The sequence below is a fragment of the Xyrauchen texanus genome, chromosome 37 (assembly GCF_025860055.1).
Source record: "Xyrauchen texanus isolate HMW12.3.18 chromosome 37, RBS_HiC_50CHRs, whole genome shotgun sequence".
Classification (NCBI taxonomy): domain Eukaryota; kingdom Metazoa; phylum Chordata; class Actinopteri; order Cypriniformes; family Catostomidae; genus Xyrauchen; species Xyrauchen texanus.
The window spans coordinates 32,225,282-32,245,641 of record NC_068312.1 but is presented as its reverse complement, the minus strand read 5'-3'; the positions used below and the strand labels follow the sequence as shown (position 1 = coordinate 32,245,641).

The following is a 20,360-nucleotide window of genomic DNA, read 5'->3' as shown; positions in this document are numbered from 1 at the left end:
TGAATTGGTTGAAGCACTTCTTGACATATTCACAAAAATGCTGTACAGTAAATCCAAACTTTTGACATGTTTAACTCCAAATGAATACATCTACAGTCCATAGACTGCAAGTTATGTTAATTACCGTAAGACTTGTGAAACCGAAATCAGTGTATTTGCGGACAGGTTGTTCATAGTTGATTTTCAGCCACTTTCAGAATCCGTTCATTCAGAGTTTTGTCTTAATAATTGGTCTTTTAATAAAAAAAATAAACACCATCATATGTTACCCAAAAGTATTGTTTTTGTGTAGAATATAAGTTCGACAAAAAAATCATGAATCAAATCATGAAGGAACCAGAACCATTTTAGAATTAGAACCATTACCAGAATGTAAGTTCCTTACAAACTCTCATCCCTAATAAATGTTGAAACTTTTGTGTTTTATCATAGTTAAAAAAACGAATGTATCTTTAAATTTATTGATGAACCATATAAATCTAAACTAATGGCTTTGTCCTGTCCTATACATTGAGGAGATTTCAAATGAAGTATCTGAATACATTTTATGACATTATAAAAGCTATGGCTCCTTACCAAACAAAGAACAGCTGAATCATCTGCTCAGCTAAATTTTAATGGCTCTCTTCTTGATCCAAATAGCTACATTCCTAATGGTGTTGTAAATGGGTGACAAAGTCAAACAAATGAACAAATGAACAAAGAAGAATAAGCAAGTGATTGCAAAACTGGACGGCAGATAAGTCCAGAAGGACCAAAGTGTTCTGGAACAGATGAATGAGCAGAGAAGGCTTTTCAGGAAATAATAATAAAAAACATTATCTGCATGTTTATTCATAAATATCTTAAAACATCAATCCCACTGTGATCTGTATTGTTATGTGTGAAACAAATGAATTAAATGAAATGCCTTTACATTTATGTGTTTAAGAGTGATCTTTGTAACACACACACACACACACACACACACACACACACACACACACACACACACACACGTAGTGTTTCCATGTTTTATGGGGACTTTCCATAGAGATAATGGTTTTTTTATACTGTACAAACTTTATATTCTATCCCCTAAACCTAACCCTACCCCTAAACCTAACCCTCACAGAAAACTTTCTGCATTTTTACATTTTCAAAAAACATAATTTAGTATGATTTATAAGCTGTTTTCCTCATGGGGACCGACAAAATGTCCCCACAAGGTCAAACATTTCGAGTTTTACTATCCTTATGGGGACATTTGGTCCCCACAAAGTGATAAATACACGCTCACACACACACACACACACACACACACACACACACACACACACACACACACACACACACACACAAAACAAGTTTGGGGTCTTGACAGCACAAATGTAAAAATTCACTTTACCGAAGAGGTAAATATTTCAACTGAGCCACTTCATTCACTATCCTCTGGTCATCTATAATAGATAAAGCATTACATTTCACCCCAGTGCTTCAAAAATAAGGGAAATAATAATACAGCAAATAATGCATTTTCCAGAAGCTTGCAGAGAGCTGTAACTACATTTGATTTTTTTTTTTTAAAAAAGGCCAGTGTAATCTGAATGCAGAATAATGAATTTTCTTTTCCTTTTGAGACCTGACTCAAAATTCCAGGCTGTCTATAATCATGAAAAATCATTACTTTCTACTAGATCAATGGGAGAAACCAGTCATTATAAAACAACCTAGAGCTGGCGTACCGCTTGGAATATAAATAGAGCAACCTCAAGAATCGTTAGACCTCCAGACCTTTAGTGGTCATGTAAAATTCAAACCGTCAAGATGGAAAAAGAAAAGAAAAGATATGCCCAGACTTTTCCCCCTCTGGCAATAATGTTACTTTCAGCTTTCATCACCTTTTAAGATCTGTCATCAAAAACAGACCCCTTTTTTCGCCCCACATTTCTTGGGTTGTTTCGCAAGAGTTACAAAACGAGAAAAATACAGCAATTAGCGGAGTGCCAGGGCAGGACCGGAGACGGCAGTGGAAGAACGATGAAGCCGCTGGAGCAGGGAGTGGGTGGCAGTGTTCTGGTTTGAACTTTTCTAGGTTTAAATTGAAACTAGATTGATATATTTAATTCCCCTGCCATGCCACTTCTTCCCCTCCAAACAATTAAGATGCCATCGCTGGTACAATTTCCTCTCAGATGGTTTGATTGCCACTCATGTCAAGCCATCTTTCAGAAAGCTTTTGCTTGATGGACTCACTCGACTGAAGTCTCTCTTTTAAAAATGATTTGAGACTGCTTCGAGGTCAGCTCTAGTTCCTTCAATCACTCAGACGTGTTTAAACTGTTTGTGTATGGACTGCGTGTAATATTAAATGGTTGAAATAAAACAACTAATGTCGAAATGCTGCCCCAGGAGGTTAAAATGACTCAAATTCATTCTGCCGTCAAAAGAAAAAGTTAAATGCAGCTTGACCAGTTTTGATGTAATAGATCAGTGGTTCTCAACTGGTGGGTGATGACCCAAAAATGAGTTGCAGGTATGTTCTGATAGGGTCATGGACAGCCAGACACAAATAATAAAATTCAGCTAACCATATAGTCCTGCATAGCTAGGAAGGAAAAAATAAATAGGCTTATAAACTTTTCGAAAGGAGGTAAAACACTTCCCATAACTTTTGTTATTGACCTCAAAGGCTGTACGATAAATCAAATATACTTTGGTACTGGCCTGGCTTGATTTTAAGGACATTTTTATTTACTTTTGTATGATAGACAATGCGGTACTCTGTTGTCCAATGCAAAATCTGGGTTCTGAAGCAAAACCCGTTGAGAATCACTGTAATACATTAAAAGTCTCAATTAAACAGGTACGCAAAATAATTGATAATGACAAAAAAAACAAAATCCAATGTATTTGTATGGATCTCCTAAAAATGAATGCAATAATTATGTGCTCCCAACAAGCAAATAGCAGAGATGATCTTTTTTAAAATGCCCAAGGAGACTCAAGGATTTGCCCAAGGATTTTTTGACTGTGGATGCATCGTTATTTTTGACAATTAGTACTATGAGAAAGCTTCTGACAGAGGGAACAATAGCACAATCTAAATCAATGCATTAAAGTGCAACATAATCAGAGTTCCTTGAAAATGTGCTGGGGGTAATTGAAGGGGAAACAGTATGGAACCCTCAGTGTTAAATGAGCTTTGAAGATCCAAATGTCAGTAGTGCCATCCGACAGGGCGGTATGAGATGACTAGCTATTAGGAAACCAGCAGAGGTGTGGGGTTGTTATAAAAAATACTAGAACTGAATGATTTTTCTTACATTCTGGAACGGTTCTGAATGTCTGCCTTCTTCCGCCAATGCGGACGGAACACTACTGCGCAAGAGCAGATGTTTTAGCCAAGTGAGTTGATTGTGATAGACTTGGCGCCACAAAAAAATACAATGACAATAAATAGGCAATACAACCCTTTCTATTGTGTTGCTCTCACAGGTTGCACAGAACAACAAACAGTTGAGTAATCCAACTTGCAATCAAATGATTGTTTTGAGTTAAAGATACACATTCAGATCAGTTTTGTCATAATAAATTGTAATATAATTCTGAAAAATATAATTTCTGATTGGGGTGTAAAATTGAATGTTCATTTGGAGGGGTTTGAATCCCACCAAAGGAAGTCAAAACAAAAAGTTTGTAAAAACTACACATACACAACATTTCATCAATCAAAAATATTTTATGACAAGTTTTTTAGGCCACGTCCACACTTCAGTGATACATGTTGGTTTAAAAATGCACTGAATTAGATGCGTTTTGCCCTCTCATTCACACTGGAACAATGTTTTCCTCAACCAAAATCTGAGGCTTTCAAAAACACTCTCTAGTACTACATACTTAGGACAACAATGAGGTTAGGAAACTGAAAATAGTTTTCAAATGAAAATGAACTACTGTGGATGTGGCCTTAGAGTATGTATTTTTACTGGCTAAAATAGACATTCGAAATCGTGTTATCCTGATATGGTATGAATCAGTATGCGATGCTAAATCGACAGAACCTTAGTAAATACTTGATGTTTGTCTCCTTGTGCTATGGGCGCATAAAGATGAGATAGGTTGTGTGAGGCAAACCTCAACAGAATGCACATGAAAATTACCCATGGAAAAACTTTAATTGTTTAATTTGCAATAAGAGTGCAGATCCTTTCAAGCGCTCAAACAGTTTATCAAAGTTCATTCAAAGATAAACAAAAGGGGGCATAACATACCCAGCACTCTGACTGGTGCTAGTTTTGAGAGCTGCTGAAATGTGCAAGAATGTAAAGTTCATGTCACATCTCTGTTTCCTCACCTCTGAGCAATCGCTGACATTTCAGTTCACAAGCTTTCGATAGTGGTTCACATCACCCTGACTTGTGTCACGCTTTATTTTCCCCCAAGCTGTTTGCTGAGCGAAAGACTTTGGGGTGAGGATTATGTAGTTAAGCTGATGCAAACATACAAACCGAAACAAAAGCCAAGCCTTGTTTTCTCTGATGCATTGGTCTTGATTGATCCACTGGATCAGTGTTGGGGAGTTCCTGAATAAAAGTAGCAATGCTAACTTAACTACATTGATCAGTAGTGTGACAGTGTGAGCTGAGGCAGTAATCAAATATGCTCGCTTAAAAGTGTATCTCTCTAATTTAACAAACAGATGAAAAAAATATTCCCTTGTGTCTTCTCAAGCTACAAGCTACTCAAACTTAAAGTAGTTAAATTATAGTCGAGCAACTCCTTAAAATAAAAGTAGTTATCTACGCTCTTTGGAATACTCAATTCTGATTGGACAATGACCCACCTAGCGCACAGGTAATTCTCTAGAGCAACCCCACATCCTCGAATCAGACCACTCACCCACACCTATCATATCACTTCTGAAGACATTGATTAAACCACTGGAGTCTTATGGATTTACTTTTATGCATAAGCTTTTTGGAGCTTCAAACCCCTTTCACTTGCATTGTATGGACAGAGCTGAGATATTTTCTAAAAGTCTTTGTTTGTGTTCCACAGAAGAAAGTCATACACATCTACAATTGCATGAGGGTGAGTAAATTAGTTTACATTTTTGGGTGAACTATCCCTTTAAGGCTGCACAGGGCTCAAGTGAATCAATGAAACATTTATGTGAACTTGTTTATTTACATGAGCTGAACAAATGAACTGACTCCAATGCTAAATATAAGGGAATCGTTTATTTTAACCAGTTCATTTACATGAACTGTCTGAAAGAACCGATTCACCTAAATTATTTGGATTTTCAAATCGCTTCATATGAGAGAGAGGACGTTTTAAGTTAGCATGTGGATAACTCCTTCCATTGCTGCGTTCACAAAAAAATGTAACCAATATATTTTGCTACACTCTTTGTGATGCAAAAGTGCTACTCTTTGGAAAATGTAGCTTGCTAATTGAAAAAAGGAGGAGGCCTCCTCCATGCACATATTCTAGTTTCTTATTGTATTAAGTTTCAATTTAGCTTTCAATTTAGCCAAATTAAGATTAATTCCAAAACCCTAATTATTTTTGCCAAAGAAATACACCTCTGATTTAATTATAAAGTACATCATTAGCCAGTTATATATTTTAAAAACTACTGAGCCCTTAAATAGCTTCAATGTTAGCACATTTTTGTTAGTAGCTTGTAATGAAGCAAGCTACTTTTCCAAAAAGGGTAGCTTGAATGTGGTTTAACTACTATAAAGTATGAGTGTTGCTTGGCAAGCTTTAGTTTCAAAATAGCCTCCCCAACACTCCATTGGAGTATTTAGGAAAGTGGTGTTTTGAGGAGAATGCACCTGTGTGCTGATGGAGGTAGAACAGGGACATTTTTCCAGACATGGCTGACAGTCGCATCTGCCCTCCAGATGTTTATACATCTGATTGCTGCATAAATTAAGTATCTGCTCCAATTAACTCTGGTTTTCTGTCGTGATTTTGTAGTTTCAGAGGATTTCAAGCTTTTCATACCCACACATGTGCACTTTCTCCCATTGGCACCTCTCTGCCTATGTCTCTTTTCCTCTTACTCAGTAGATGAGAGCAGAAACCTAGCCTGCAGAAATATGGAACTGAATTAAATGGGTCATGTCATAATTTCAATGTTTCTTTTTTTTTGCCATTATTAAATATTTTCCCCTACGGTTCACTTACTGTATAATGTTAAAGTTTTGTTGTTCTTGTTGTTGTTGGTTTAGTTTATTTTTTTAATGCCATTGCAGCCAGAATTAATCTTTTCACTACTATTTTTCACCCTATCTCTGACCTTTAGAATTGATCACTCCATAATGACACAGGTTGTTGGTTTGCTGTAGAGTCCAATATCATTTTAAGTGCCCCATCCTTCATAATTATGTGCAACGATGTTTGCTCTGGGAATTATTATTTGTGCTATTATTTATTTTCCTTTTTTTTTCTTCCTATAAGTGTTTGTATAAATACTAGGGGTGTAATCATCCCATGATTTGATTCAGTTCACGATACAAAACTCACGGTTCGGTTCACAATTTTAAAAACTAAACCTGAATCAATAAAATTAAGATTGATATTTACCATACTTTAAAGACAAATACAAAATAGTTTCTTTCCTATAACCTTTAGCTAAAAATACTGTTTTTAAGTGCTAAATGATCTATCAGAGATGACCAACAATTAGGCAATTACAATTACACCAAATGGAAATATTAGCTAATAATTCTGCTTACTCAAAATCCCAAATTACTTCAGATACATATGCTGCTTACACACTGTCACTGATTACATACATTTAAAATATTTTAAATTAAATCTGTATTAATTAAACATCTGTAAACTTAAATTTTCTCTCACAGAATAAGAGCAGATCACTCTCATGCTTCAAACAGACATCCGATCCCTTGCACTACTAATAGGTCACGTCTCTCTCTTGCTCCTGGTTCTCCCTGTATTACATTTGCTTACATGGTTTCTGTTACAGTTTTCACAATTTCCACACAACTCATCGTGCAACACCTGTGGCTGTTAGTGTGCAGTCGTATTTTAGAGCTCTTTATGTGCAATGAAGCGATTTCCGTTTGTATGCCCACATTATGTAGGCTGAGGTCGTCACACATATAGAACAGAGGCTAAAATAATTTGTAAAAATAATTTAAAAACCGTCCCATCTCCGATGCAACTGCAACTTATCGTGCCACAATAAACCGTTACACCTCTAATGCTATGATGATTGTGATTGATATTATGATGACGAATATGCTTGAATTAGGATTTGCTTTTGTGTGATGACAAAAAATAAAAAAACAAATTGGTCACAGAATATGACTTCTATATATATAAAAAAAAACTAGGTGAACAATGAAGTGTGTTAGAGAGACTCGCGGAGCAAGAACAGCTCATTACAGCACTAACTAGAAATGTACATGGCAGACAATTGCCCATGGATGGGAAATTACAGTCCTTCCCCTCCCCTCTCCATGACCCAACTGAACTTGGCCTGATCTACTCCGGTACTGGCTGAAAAGCCCTGCATCCTCATCAGAAACCGCTGAAGGCCACAGATATTGAATAGGTGCTCTGGATCTATTAATTCCCAGTAACATTTCCATTCTGCCTCTTCAGATTCTCAGCGCTTCCGGCACACTTAGCAGTGAAAGACAATGTGCTAAGCTTATGCTCTGACAGCTGCAAAGCAGCGTTGACTGTAATCAGGGAATACAATATGTCACCCTTTTCAACACTATGTGTACAAGTCAACGAGAGCAAATACGGAAAATTTGTTTCCTGACACTTAAAAAGCCCAGTGTTTTGTTTTTTTATCAGAACTAAGGCTATTCCATGTCTGTGCTTCTGGGTTGGGTGAAATTCTGAATTTAAAATTGGCTTTAAATTTCAAGTTGGAGTTCGAATTTAAAAGCATTTGTAATTTGTGCACAATCCCACCAAAAATTCAAAATCATGGTCTGCACTTATATATCGCCTTTTTTAACCTTAGCGGTTACCAAAGCGCTTTACACTGTGTCCCATTCACCCATTCACACACACACACACACACACACACACACACACACACACACACACACACACACACACACACACACACACACACACACACACACACACACACATGTTGTGTTTCCATGTTTTATGGGGACTTTCCATAGACATAATGGTTTTTATACTGTACAAACGTTATATTCTATCCTCTAAACCTAACCCTACCCCTAAACCTAACCCTCACAGAAAACTTTCTGCATTTTTACATTTTCAAAAAACATAATTTAGTATGATTTATAAGCTGTTTTCCTCATGGGGACCGACAAAATGTCCCCACAAGGTCAAACATTTCGGGTTTTACTATCCTTATGGGGACATTTGGTCCCCACAAAGTGATAAATACACGCTCACACACACACACACACACACACACACACACACACACACACTCATACACCAATGACAACAGAGCTGCCATGCAAGATGCTAGCCTGCCATTGGGAGCAACTTGGGGTTCAGTGTCTTGCCCAAGGACACTTCAGCATGTGGAGTCATGTGGGCCGGGAATTGAACTGCCAGCCCTGTGATTAGTGGCTGACCCGCTCTACCACCAAAATAATATACTCACCCTCATTCTTTCTTCTAATGAATCCAAAAGGAGTCTCAGTCACCATTTAGTTTCATGTTCCCTATCAGCCCCTAACACAAAATGATGTGCCTTGTTACACATTTCAATGCATTTCAATTCAGAGTCCAAAATCTAACACTCAATGAGGTGAGCTACCACAGAAGCTAATGACATTGGAATAAGGGTCTGTAATTTCAAATAATGCATTATAGTAAAAGTGTTTCTATATCATAACATAGCAGTGTGTGAGTAATAGAGCGAAAAATACAGTAAGTGATATTAAAGTCATTATCAGCCATTGTAGACATGATTTGTGTGAAAGTGAATAAAACATACAGTCATTGCAGTGCCTCTAATGTTAATTTTAGCAGGAAACTGCAATGAAACAGAATTCGGCCAAATTGTAGTTATAGTAATGTTCATTTTGTGAGACTAGCTTGCCCTAACATCTGCTTTTGTGTTCCACATCAAAAAAGTCAGTCATGTGGGTTTGGAACAGTATCAGGGTGAATAAATAATGACAATTTTAATTTCTGGGTAAACTTGCCATTTAACATGAGGACATCTATATGGTGCGCAGTCCTCTCTGCCTTTTTAAACATCTACCATTCACCTTAACAAAACACTGACAACAAAACATACACTCTGAGAATGAGGTCTATAAAGATGATGCGTCATCAAATATCTTCTTTCCCTTTACTGCAGATGTCAGCCTTGCCCTCACTGTGTCTTTATCAGGATTTTCAAAGTCTTAGTAACACCATCTGTTATTTCAAATGTCTCCTTCCATTGCAATAGCTTGGTTAAATAAATAGCCTTGCACAGACAAAGACAGACTTACATAAAACCTTGTGATGTTCCAAAGTATTGTTTAAAGAACCATCTGATCAGACAATGAGCAAATGAGTATAGGGTAGTAACGGCGTGCTTTCAATCATCCATTGTCAGATATACTGTATATCAAATAGCTCAATCAGCAAGTAACATCAATAGATTAAATTAAAACAAAGTGCTGTGTATTATATGTAGGATACATATCTGAAGCCACTTATTAATAAAAAAAATCCCTATCTTTCAACACAATAACAACAAACTTGAAGTCATTCCTGTGTATTTCTTAAGATGTTGGAACACTGGGTCCTAAAAGCAAATAATGGCACTTAAGCAATTAAGGTGTTCTGCTAAAACTGCATTTTAACAAGGTGGACTCTCTTTAAAGGAGACCTATTATGCCCCTTTTACAAGATGTAATATAAGTCTCAGATGTCCCCAGAATGTGTCTGTGAAATTTTAGCTGAAAATACTCCACAGATCATTTATTATAACATGTTGTAAATGTCTCTTTTTGGGTGGAATCAAAAACCCGCTGTTTTCGTCTGTGTCTCTTTAAATACAAATGAGCTGCTGCTCCCCGCCCCCTTTCCGGAAGAGGGCTGTGTCTATACAACTGGTGTTTAGGATATTACAGCAACAATCTAATCAGAACCAATTTGACTGACAGCATAAATACCAGAGTACATTCAGAAAGCGATTTGCAAACCGGGAGTACATGAAGACTCTTATGTTCACTTTTACAGCCAACACCAGAACATCGCTTGCGAAGCTGAGACATTATTTATTTCACTGTATCTGCTCCAGCACAGAACAAAATGGCAGACTGCGTGTAGCTCACTCAGGGGAGGATCTATGATAATAGGGTGGAGTCCGTCACCAGTTGTGGGCGAGGCCTTCTCTAACACGATGTCATGTTAGAGCAGAAATAAAAACCATTCATTTTGATTCTTGGCCCACACGACTCCACATACAGAATTGTCCTTGGGCAAGACACTGAACCCCAAGTTGCTCCCAATGGCAGGCTAGTGCTTTGCATTGCAGCTCTACCATCATTGGTGTGTGTGTGTGTGTGTGTGTGTGTGTGTGTGAGCGTGTATTTATCACTTTGTGGGGACCAAATGTCCCCATAAGGATAGTAAAACCCGAACTTTTTGACCTTGTGGGGACATTTTGTCGGTCCCCATGAGGAAAACAGCTTATAAATCATACTAAATTATGTTTTTTGAAAATGTAAAAATGCAGAAAGTTTTCTGTGAGGGTTAGGTTTAGGGGTAGGGTTAGGTTTAGGGGATAGAATATAAAGTTTGTACAGTATAAAAACCATTATGTCTATGGAAAGTCCCCATAAAACATGGAAACACAACATGTGTGTGTGTGTGTGTGTGTGTGTGTGTGTGTGAATGGGTGAATGAGTTACATTGTAAAGCGCAATGAAAACCGCTAAGGTTAAAAAAGCACTATATAAGTGCAGACCATTTACCATAGGAGTGGGTGGACTTTTAACATTGTAGGGTGGTTGTGTACACACACACCATGTGAAAGTGAATTTTGCATAATAGGTCCCCTTTAATAATTGTAATAGAAAAACATTGTCCAAGTTATTATATATGTCTTATTGTGGGTAGGTGGAAAGACCAAAAGCTTAGATGGATGGACAGATAGACAAACAGATAGACGGACAGATAGATAGGTAGGCGGCGAAAGGTTTGTAAAAATGTACAGATTTTGCTGTTTCAGAAGGAAATTGGTACTTCAATTCACCAAAGTGGCATTCAACTGATCACAAAGTATAGTCAGGACATTACAGATGCAAAAACAGCACCATCACAAACAAATCTTGACAGGCACCATTTCCTGCAGTCATCACTCAAACAACTTATCCTTGAGTAATCATGCTAAATTGCAAATTTGGTACTAGAAAAATCACATGCCATTATATCAAACACACCTGAAAGATATTTGGTTCATAAAATGAAGCTTAACATTGTCTGTGTTTGTTTTTCAGTTGCCACAGTATGAAATAGACTGGCATGTCTTAAGGTCAATATTAGGTCAAAAATGGCAAAAAAGAAACAATTATTGTTTTGAGGAATGAAGGCTTATACAATGCTTGAAATTGACAAAACACTGAAGATTTCATGCAAAGGTGTACACTACAGTCTTCAAAGACAAAGGACAAATGGCTCTAACAAGGACAGAACGAGATGTGGAAGGCCACATGTAGGACTAAACAAGAGGATAAGTACATCAGAGTATCTAGTTTGAGAAATAGACGCCTAACATATCCTCAGCCGACAGCTTCATTGAATTCTACCTGCTCAACACCAGTTTCATGTACTACAGTTAAGAGATGACTCAGGGGTGCAGGCCTTATGGGAAGAATTGCAAAGAAAAAGCCACTTTTGAAACAGAAAAACAAAAAGAAAAGGTTAGAGTGGGCAAAGCAACACAGACATTGGACAACAGATAATTGGAAAAGAGTGTTATGGATCTTAACCCCATTGAGCTTTAGTGGGATCAGCTTGACTGTAAGGTGCGTGAGAAGTGCCCGACAAGACAGCCACATCTATGGCAAGTGCTACAGGAAGTGGGGGTGAAATGTCAGCTGAGTATCTGGACAAACTGGCAGCTATAATGCCAAGGACCTGCAAAGCTGTCATTGCTGTATGTAGAGGATTTTTTTGATGAGAACTCTTTGAAGTAGTTTAAGAATTTATTTATATATATTTTTTTTAATTGTAATAGTAATCTTTCACGTTATTAATGTCCTGACTGTACGTTGTGATCAGTTGAATGCCACTTTGGTGATTAAAAGTACCAATTTCTTTCCATAAGAGCAAACTCTGTACATTATTCTAAACTTTTGGCCACCAGTGTAGATAGACAGACAGATCATATCCTATTATAGCATAACCTGTCAATAATTGTGAGAATAACTTTTGAAGCCATTGTTAAATAGCCTTTATACACACATCTGTGGCATAGCAGAATCTCTGCTGGTGGAAAAATGTAAACAGCTATGTCTTATTTTTTTTTAAATGTAATTTTTTTTTTAAAGACCATGAAATTAAAACACTTTTGCGTGTCTAATGACTAGGTAATACTCTCGGAAAAAGTGCTTGATTCACTCTATTCTGCATGCAGCAGCTGTAATGGACTGAACACTTGTGAAACATCAGTTTGAATCGTGTTCATGCACGTGAATGCGTATGTGTGCATATTTGTGACTTGCCTACTTATGCATAGGAGCGTGCACTTAACAACAACTCAACATCTAATGGAGTGACTCATTACAAGTCATCTTAATTCCTAGAGTCTATTCAGATATATTTAGCAACCAAACAGCTCAGAAGCTTCCAAAAACTGAATCTGTCTAATGCCCTGATGTGACACCGTTATCACCTCATGTAGCACTGTACTGTATGTCACTGACTCAGATCACCAGAAAACTGACACCTGAAAGACTCACCGTCCATCCGCCCTCATCAGTAGTCATGTCACAGAAGACCTGAAAGCCTGCTGGATAGTGTGTAGGGAACACAGAATAGATACCGTCCTCTCTTTGCCCGCTGGCATAGATGTCACTGCAGTCTCTGGGTCTGGAACCTGCCACCAAGACAGAACATGTACTGTAAAAAATTATTCTAAGATCAAATAAATAATGATGAAAAAAGAAACATATTAACTAGATTATTATATTTTTTGTTGTTGTTTATTTGCTATCACAAGGATCTACTGTATCAACTAGCATAAGTAACTGCATCTCAATGCATTTTGATGGTTTTGCCTTTTTTTAGTTATGTTTTTGGTATTTTTACCTATTTTAGACAGGAAAGTAACCTACACTAAATTTGGTATTGTGGTAGAGTCCTGTTTGCCCACTTTTCTCAGCATGCATAGGACCATGAATAATTCATATGGTTGCATTGCTTGACTCATTGTGTTTTTTTGTCTCATGAATGTTCATGTGATGAAAATTAGGGGTCAACTCATATGGGTTTTATTAATGGCCGATGACGAAATGGTATCTAAAGAGCAGGATAGCCAATATAAATGCAATTTATATATTACAATTTAACAACAGCAATTCAGATGTACATAAAATGTGTGTAATAAAAAATTTAAAAGTGAAAGAATTTTCTCAAACTTTGAACTGCATAAATTTAATATAACTTTAGAAATCTTATAACAAGGTACTTAGTATAAATAGGTCATAATTACAATGATGGCAGGTTTTAAGTCATGGTAACTTGAAATTTTAAGTTCAGTCAAGAAATACTTAAGTGGATGTATAAAAAAAAGAAACAAAAAAAGCCATGCACAGTGTAGGCTTAATTTTAAGTTCTATGAACAAAGCGTTTTTTGCAGTAGGCAAGAATCGTCCTCATCAAGCGTCAATCCAAAACTCAGGGTTCCCACTCCTTTTGATCAATGACATTTTTACCATTTTCATGATTTTTTCCAGTTGTTTATAATTAATGGAATTTTTTTTTTTTTTTAATCATTCTATATAGTCACACAACGAGCAATTTATTGCTGTTTAAGCATTTTAAACCTGAACCTAACTAGAAAAACTTATACTCACTATAGAAATTTCCAAGAATTTCTTTAACTTTTCTAGAACTGCAATTCTCAACTTGAAAATGTTCTGATATATTCAGATTTTCTATGACTTTTCTATAACCCTGCCAACTACATCTTTTTTTTTTTTTTTTTTTTTGTACAACACAAGAACAGAAAGCTTTTCAGACTTCAAATCTGCCATATCACACCTGCTGTCTAAGCAGTGGCATGTCTGTTTCACACCGTCAGACGGCTAATGAGGGAATAGGTGTGACACCATTCCAGTGCTCATTAGGGCTGGCTGGAGAGTTGAGGATATTGGGCTAATGAGAAGCTTTTGTACCTTCTCCACCAGCACAGCCCTTGGGCCGGACACTGCGCACAGGAGCCCTTTGCAGATCTGCCTTGAGACGACTCTTGATATTTCCTGTTTCCTTCTGCATGGAGCTGAGGGCTTCGCTCACAGAGTTCACCACCTTCACCATGTTGATCTGAGTCTCAGACAGCAGCTGAAAAGGGAAAATAGGAGAAAGAATTAGACAGATGCTATTTGCACCCTGGTGCAAATGTAAATGTAAATAATGGTATATACTATTGACACCCCAGTTCAAAAAGTGGCAGTGTGTTTATTGTGTTTATTTAGAGTCCCACAGACAAACTACTTAAACCCCTACCCCTAAACATAACCTTAACCATACCTTAGAACAAATGACCTTGGATTTACTACAGTAACCATGGTTTCAGGCAGGGACGAGTGTGATAGACAGACCCCACCTTCGAATCAAACCCTTTTCTTCACTCCATTCACAATGACCAAATCACTGCGATGAAATCAACATTTATGTTCATTTTATCAATTATTTTAAGTAGTACTAAATGAAATATTAACAGTGGAAACAGGAAATCGTATTGAAAAACACTGTGCTCTACAATTGTCGTATATTTCTGTGGTTCCACCAGACTATTGGGGTGCAAATGGCTGCTCTGTGTGGCAGATGCTATTTACTATTTGTCTATTTGGATGCAAATAGACACTCCGAAAGTTTTATGGAGAGGTAGAAGAAAAAAAGAAAGGCTGAGGGGTGAAAACGATTGTATGTGTGGTATTTCACCACAAAAACTTGTGTTGTTAATTAACCATCTGCAATCACCACCATTCTTAATTAGGCACTAAATAGCACAACACCATGAGTATTTAAATGAATGAATTGGATCTCATTCATTAAATGCGTAATAACTCTGTGGAAAAACCTGAGTGTTTTTTAGAGAATAATAATGATTCATCAATTTGTTACATTTTTTTCTAAATTCAGGATTCAAATTTAGTTTTCAACTAAAAACGGAAAACGTTTTATGTGTTTTGGCTGTTCGTTTACACGACAACAGCGTTTTGGGGCCTTCAAACGCAAACTTTTGAAAACGGGTTTCAAAGTGCAAGTTTTTGAAAATGATGCCATTATCATCTCCGTGTAAACATACAAAAACACGAATTTGTGAAAACGATGACGTCATGCACAAGCGTATTACGCGTTCAGTCTATAGGCACACGCGCGAGTACTTCAAAACAACTCGGGAGACATTCAAACAAATATTATCTTGCATAGGTTCTGAAACAAGAGTTTTGAGAATTGCATACTTGGCTTACCTTTTCGAATAATGAATCCACCAAATTTTCTTATTTAAACGAATAAGTGTTGACATGGTATGAGTTTCGTTGGAGCTTCTGAGCAGTTATAACAAGCTCGTAGTTCAGTTCACTTTTGCCTTGTTTAAAAGCTTAACTCAAACAATAACAATAAAGTCTCTGTATCACCGCGTGTTTGTCAGGATTTTGGACATGTTGTTCTTTGTTTTAGACACTTGAGGGACTCAGTGGTCCCCCTTATGTCATATTTTCCCTTTGTGTCATTATCATTATTGCTGTCACCTTGTGTCTCGTTCCCCTGTGTGTATTTAAGTTGGTTTGTTCCTTTGTTTTAAGGCTTGCTGTTTAGTTACTTCAAGCTACCTGTGTCACTGTTCCTATGTTTGGGTCCTGTGGACCTTTCTATCAAAGTTCTGGCTGTGTATTATATTTTTTTCCCAATAAATTTCTCTGTTGGATTGTTTTTGTGGATATACTGTATTTATTTTGCTTTGTAGATTACTCATTGCCTTTGCTTGCCCTACTTCCCATTTGGATTATATTTTCATTTTCTACCTACTTGGACTTTATTATTACTCATTCTTTTTGGAACAATACTTTGTTCATGAGTAAGCCTTTGCAAGTTCATTGTCTTTCCTGTCATTCACCGGTAGCATATCTGGCTCCTAAGTTGCTGACCCGGGTTCGAGCCTCGGCCCTGACAGTGTTCCTCTGTTCTGCATTAGAGTAGCAGGTGTGCTATGCTGCACAACACTGATAGCACTTTAGTTTAGTGGGCTCATTGTAAGTGGGGCTGGAAGCTGCTCTTTTTGAGCTTCCCAGACAGCTCTTTATTGCCTGTCTTCACGATTCTCAATACCAAATTTGATATAGGAAAAAACAATATGCTATTGAAAACCCTTTGTTTAAATTGTCTGCTACTGATATTCATATTTACAAATTAAACTTAAATGGCATGTAACCTTCCAATTAGTCTATCAATTATGTAAAATTATTTTTGGAGTTTCTTTTTAAGAAAGTTTAGAATTTTGTCCTGCCTGATTACATTCACAAGACAAACTCTTTTACTAATACCGTCCAAAACTGGGTATTTGATTGTTCACATGTGTGGCCACATTGTCGTAGCAAAGTATGATGTAAAGGATTTGGTACAGTCCTTGGTAGGACCCATACTATTGAAAGACTAGGATCTTTTTGTTTTACTTGTAGTATTGACTTGGTACTAAGGTACCTGTCTTTTTGATATCTCTAATAATGATACGATGTGGCACTTGAGTCAGCAGGAAACTCCGGTGACAATTAGCAAAAAAGTTGCCCAAAAAGTAAAGTCATTTTCCTACAATACATTTGTATACAATACATCAGCTTAAAGCTCCACTTTGAGTGTGAACGAACATCCGAGTTCTCTGAGTGTGTCACTAACAGGTTTGCACGTATGCATATGTTGCTGTGACAACACTGCAAGCTAAATATGTATGTGTGCATGTGTGCGTGTGTGTGTGTGTCTGTGTGTGTGTGTAATCGGCTGAAACTGATGATGACTGACACACTGTGCACTTGCAGCACTCTTCACACTTGTTTGTTCCAGTTCTCGGCCACAGCAACCACACTTTAACGTCTATAATTCCGAGGACTGTCCACCATCAAAAGAAAAATGCCACATGTATGAAAAATACAATGTCCTTATGGCAGGGCAGAGGGCGGGGCCGGGTCGTGATCATACACACCCGGTCCCTTATCAGGCTAATCAAGCCTCCGAGAGGGATAAAGGCCGACTGTTGAGGATTGTGCGGGAGAGAGATAGATAGTTTACGAACATGTCAGTCGTGTGTTTGTGTCTTCTGTTTAAGTTTATTATTAAAATATTATTTATATTGAAAAGCCGGTTCTCGCCTCCTCCTTTCCATTGACTTCTTTACACTGGTGCCGAAATCCGGGAAGGAGGAGGGATACGTCGTAGTAGAGTTCTCGCCACTACCGTCCACCCCAACTGAGCAGCCGCGGCCATCTGCCGGGGGACGAGGAGCCCTGCCACAGTCCTCAAAAGTGCAGTGCGCACCACGCTATAACATTTTACTACCCCCCTTCTTCAATGGATTAATTCACTTGGCCTACACTCAGTAGGACGGAAGACCTTTGTTACCACATCCACTCTAAATGTTCGTAAACTTTCATTAAAGCACACAGCAGGATAATACCCATTAAAAGTCTCATTAATACCCATTAAAAGCCTTTAAAAAGCCATATTCAAACAAGACTAGTTTTCCATCAGGAGTTGAGGAAAATAAATTCTTTAAATTATTGAGGTATTATATATATATATATATATATATATATATATATATATATATATATATATATATATATATATATATATATATTACTATATCAATATCCTAACATCAAGAATCAATATTTTTAGTAAAAATGTTTCACATTTATATTTTTGGGGAAAAATACATTGACAAAAACTAATAGGCTAAATAGGCTAAATATATCAATGCATTAGCAAGTGTCAGCTGCAGTTTCTGGGTGAAATGTCCCCTTGCCAAAAATGAGCATTTTTTTGTTCTAAATTATATAATACAGTCAACAGAAATGCAAACTGTATTTAACCCCAATCCCAAGCCTAACCATCAGTGGAGTAAAAATGCAATTTTAGAGTGAAAATGCAATCTCCCAATCACACTTGCCATTATTTATGTGAACATGATTACGTTCTGGTTCCCACATGACCAGAAAACATGACTTAGCGGTTGCTCATGCAGTGCTAGAGTGTAATCTGATCAAACTTGAATTGGTGCAAAAATTTATAATTCGACACTATGGTGTCGATTTTAGGTTACAGTAACATTTTGATCATGTTGAATATAGACACTCCCACCTTGGTAATAACTAGAGAGCTCCCAATCCTGTCCAAATCATGAAATCACACATTTCCTCTGTTAATAAATGTAAATAACTCAGGATGTATGTTACTAACATTATTTATAAAACCAAACTCACTTGAATAGTGCTAAATTCAACTTGAACATTCAATTTCAATGTCACGTCATGGAGGTACCGGTAGCATTAGTGTCCACCTACTGCACATCTACAGTGCTCAAGGTCTGTTTAAATTCTAGATCGACCAAGCAATGATAAAGAGAAATGGAGTGAGGTTAAGAGTCCCAAGCCAAACCATTTTAGCAGATAAAGAGACACAGATAGTCTCTCTTTTAAATAAATGCTGCCCAACCCATTTGTCATATCCACTATCTCCAGCCCAGACCGGGACACCAATGGCATAAACATTTTTTAAAAGAAATGTGCTTCCTGTTTGAGGAGCGATCATTAATCACTGGCGTATTCGAATGCTCTTCCTCAGCAAGCCTCCATATCATCAATAATCTCTCCAACAGAGTATGCATCCAGGTTTGGAGCGAAGCTCTCAGGTTTAAAAGTGACCGATGATAGATTAAAGGTGAAAGATTAATAAGCACAATTGAATGGGAGGAGACCAAAGGGAAAATTGTGCTGCTTGCTGACACATCAAAACTTTCTTTACACACAAATTATATATAAAATTGATTGCTACACTTAAGCAGAGTTACCTTTTCCTATAAAAAGTGCAATAATTCTACAGTTCAAGTGCAATGGTAGTTCTACAGCAACAACTCAACAATAGTGGGGCAGTCAGTTCATTTACAACTAAATGAAATGGGACATCAAAATGTACTTTTTCATAGATTCGACTCATCTAGCCTTTCCATGAAAACATTTTTAAATGATCAAATAATGTAATTTTCCAAGTGCAACAGCAAACACTGTTGATGTGTGAAATTCTAAAAGTTGAGTTGGACTGGCTCTTTCATTCAAGACTTAGACCCAATGTTTTCCATCAGACAACAGATGTGGTATTGCCCAGAGAAAAGGGGAAGTGTCATTATGTATTAATTTTAAAGTCTGGCTGACAGATGAGTCAACATTCCCTCCCTCCACCCATCTTCCAAAGTGAAGAGCAAAAGAAAGTTGTCTCTGCGACAGAAGTTTATCATAAGCAAGAAAGGCTGCAAGCTTCTCTCCTCACTGAGCAATTACCCACGGCAAAGCTCTAATGAGTCTAGTCTCATAATTAACAAGACAATTCTAATAAAGTCCTACAGCAGGACTAATACATTTTCCTTTGAGACCAAACAGTCAAATGCGTATCAGGAAATAAGATCCCCATCTGTTTTGGCTGGGCGATTTTTCATATATTTATGATATATTTGTGATGATTTTACTTTGGATATGAAATTAAGCAATGTCACATCAAGATTTTAAACCGGTTTATATTTGGCTATAAGAGCTATATATTTAAATGTTGTTGAGTGTTTTGTTGGGTTCGCTGTTCCTTTCTGCATATCGCGATGGCACGTTTCGCGGCCAAACCACCGGCCCGCTTGTTTCTCCCGATGGTCATTCCACGCCTGATTGGCCCAAAAGTGGGATTAACAGTCCTGCCCTGGTCATGGGTGTGGAAGGTTTCTGCTAGGCTCTTTTGTAGCATTTCTTATTTACCAGGAATTTCGCTTTTCAACATTATTTTTTTTTTATTATTCTTTGAATAATGACTTCAACAGAAACACATGTCACCAACTAACAACCTTATATCTCAAGGTGTCTCTGTCTTTAAAGGTTTAAAAGGTGGTTTTTATGGAGATTTTTCCA

General features: G+C 37.2%; 1 protein-coding gene across 2 annotated transcripts in view; it reads right to left on the bottom strand.

The window, feature by feature from the left end:
- Positions 1–20,360, bottom strand: part of LOC127631128 (fibrinogen C domain-containing protein 1-like) — a 139,449-nt gene that overhangs the window by 62,029 nt on the left and 57,060 nt on the right. For both annotated transcript variants that reach the window (XM_052109125.1, XM_052109126.1), the window contains exons 4-5: positions 14,367–14,532; positions 12,930–13,066 (exon numbers count right to left, since the gene is read on the bottom strand). In XM_052109125.1, coding sequence (XP_051965085.1) covers positions 12,930–13,066; positions 14,367–14,532 — 303 coding nt within the window. The remainder of the gene's footprint in view (positions 1–12,929; positions 13,067–14,366; positions 14,533–20,360) is intronic.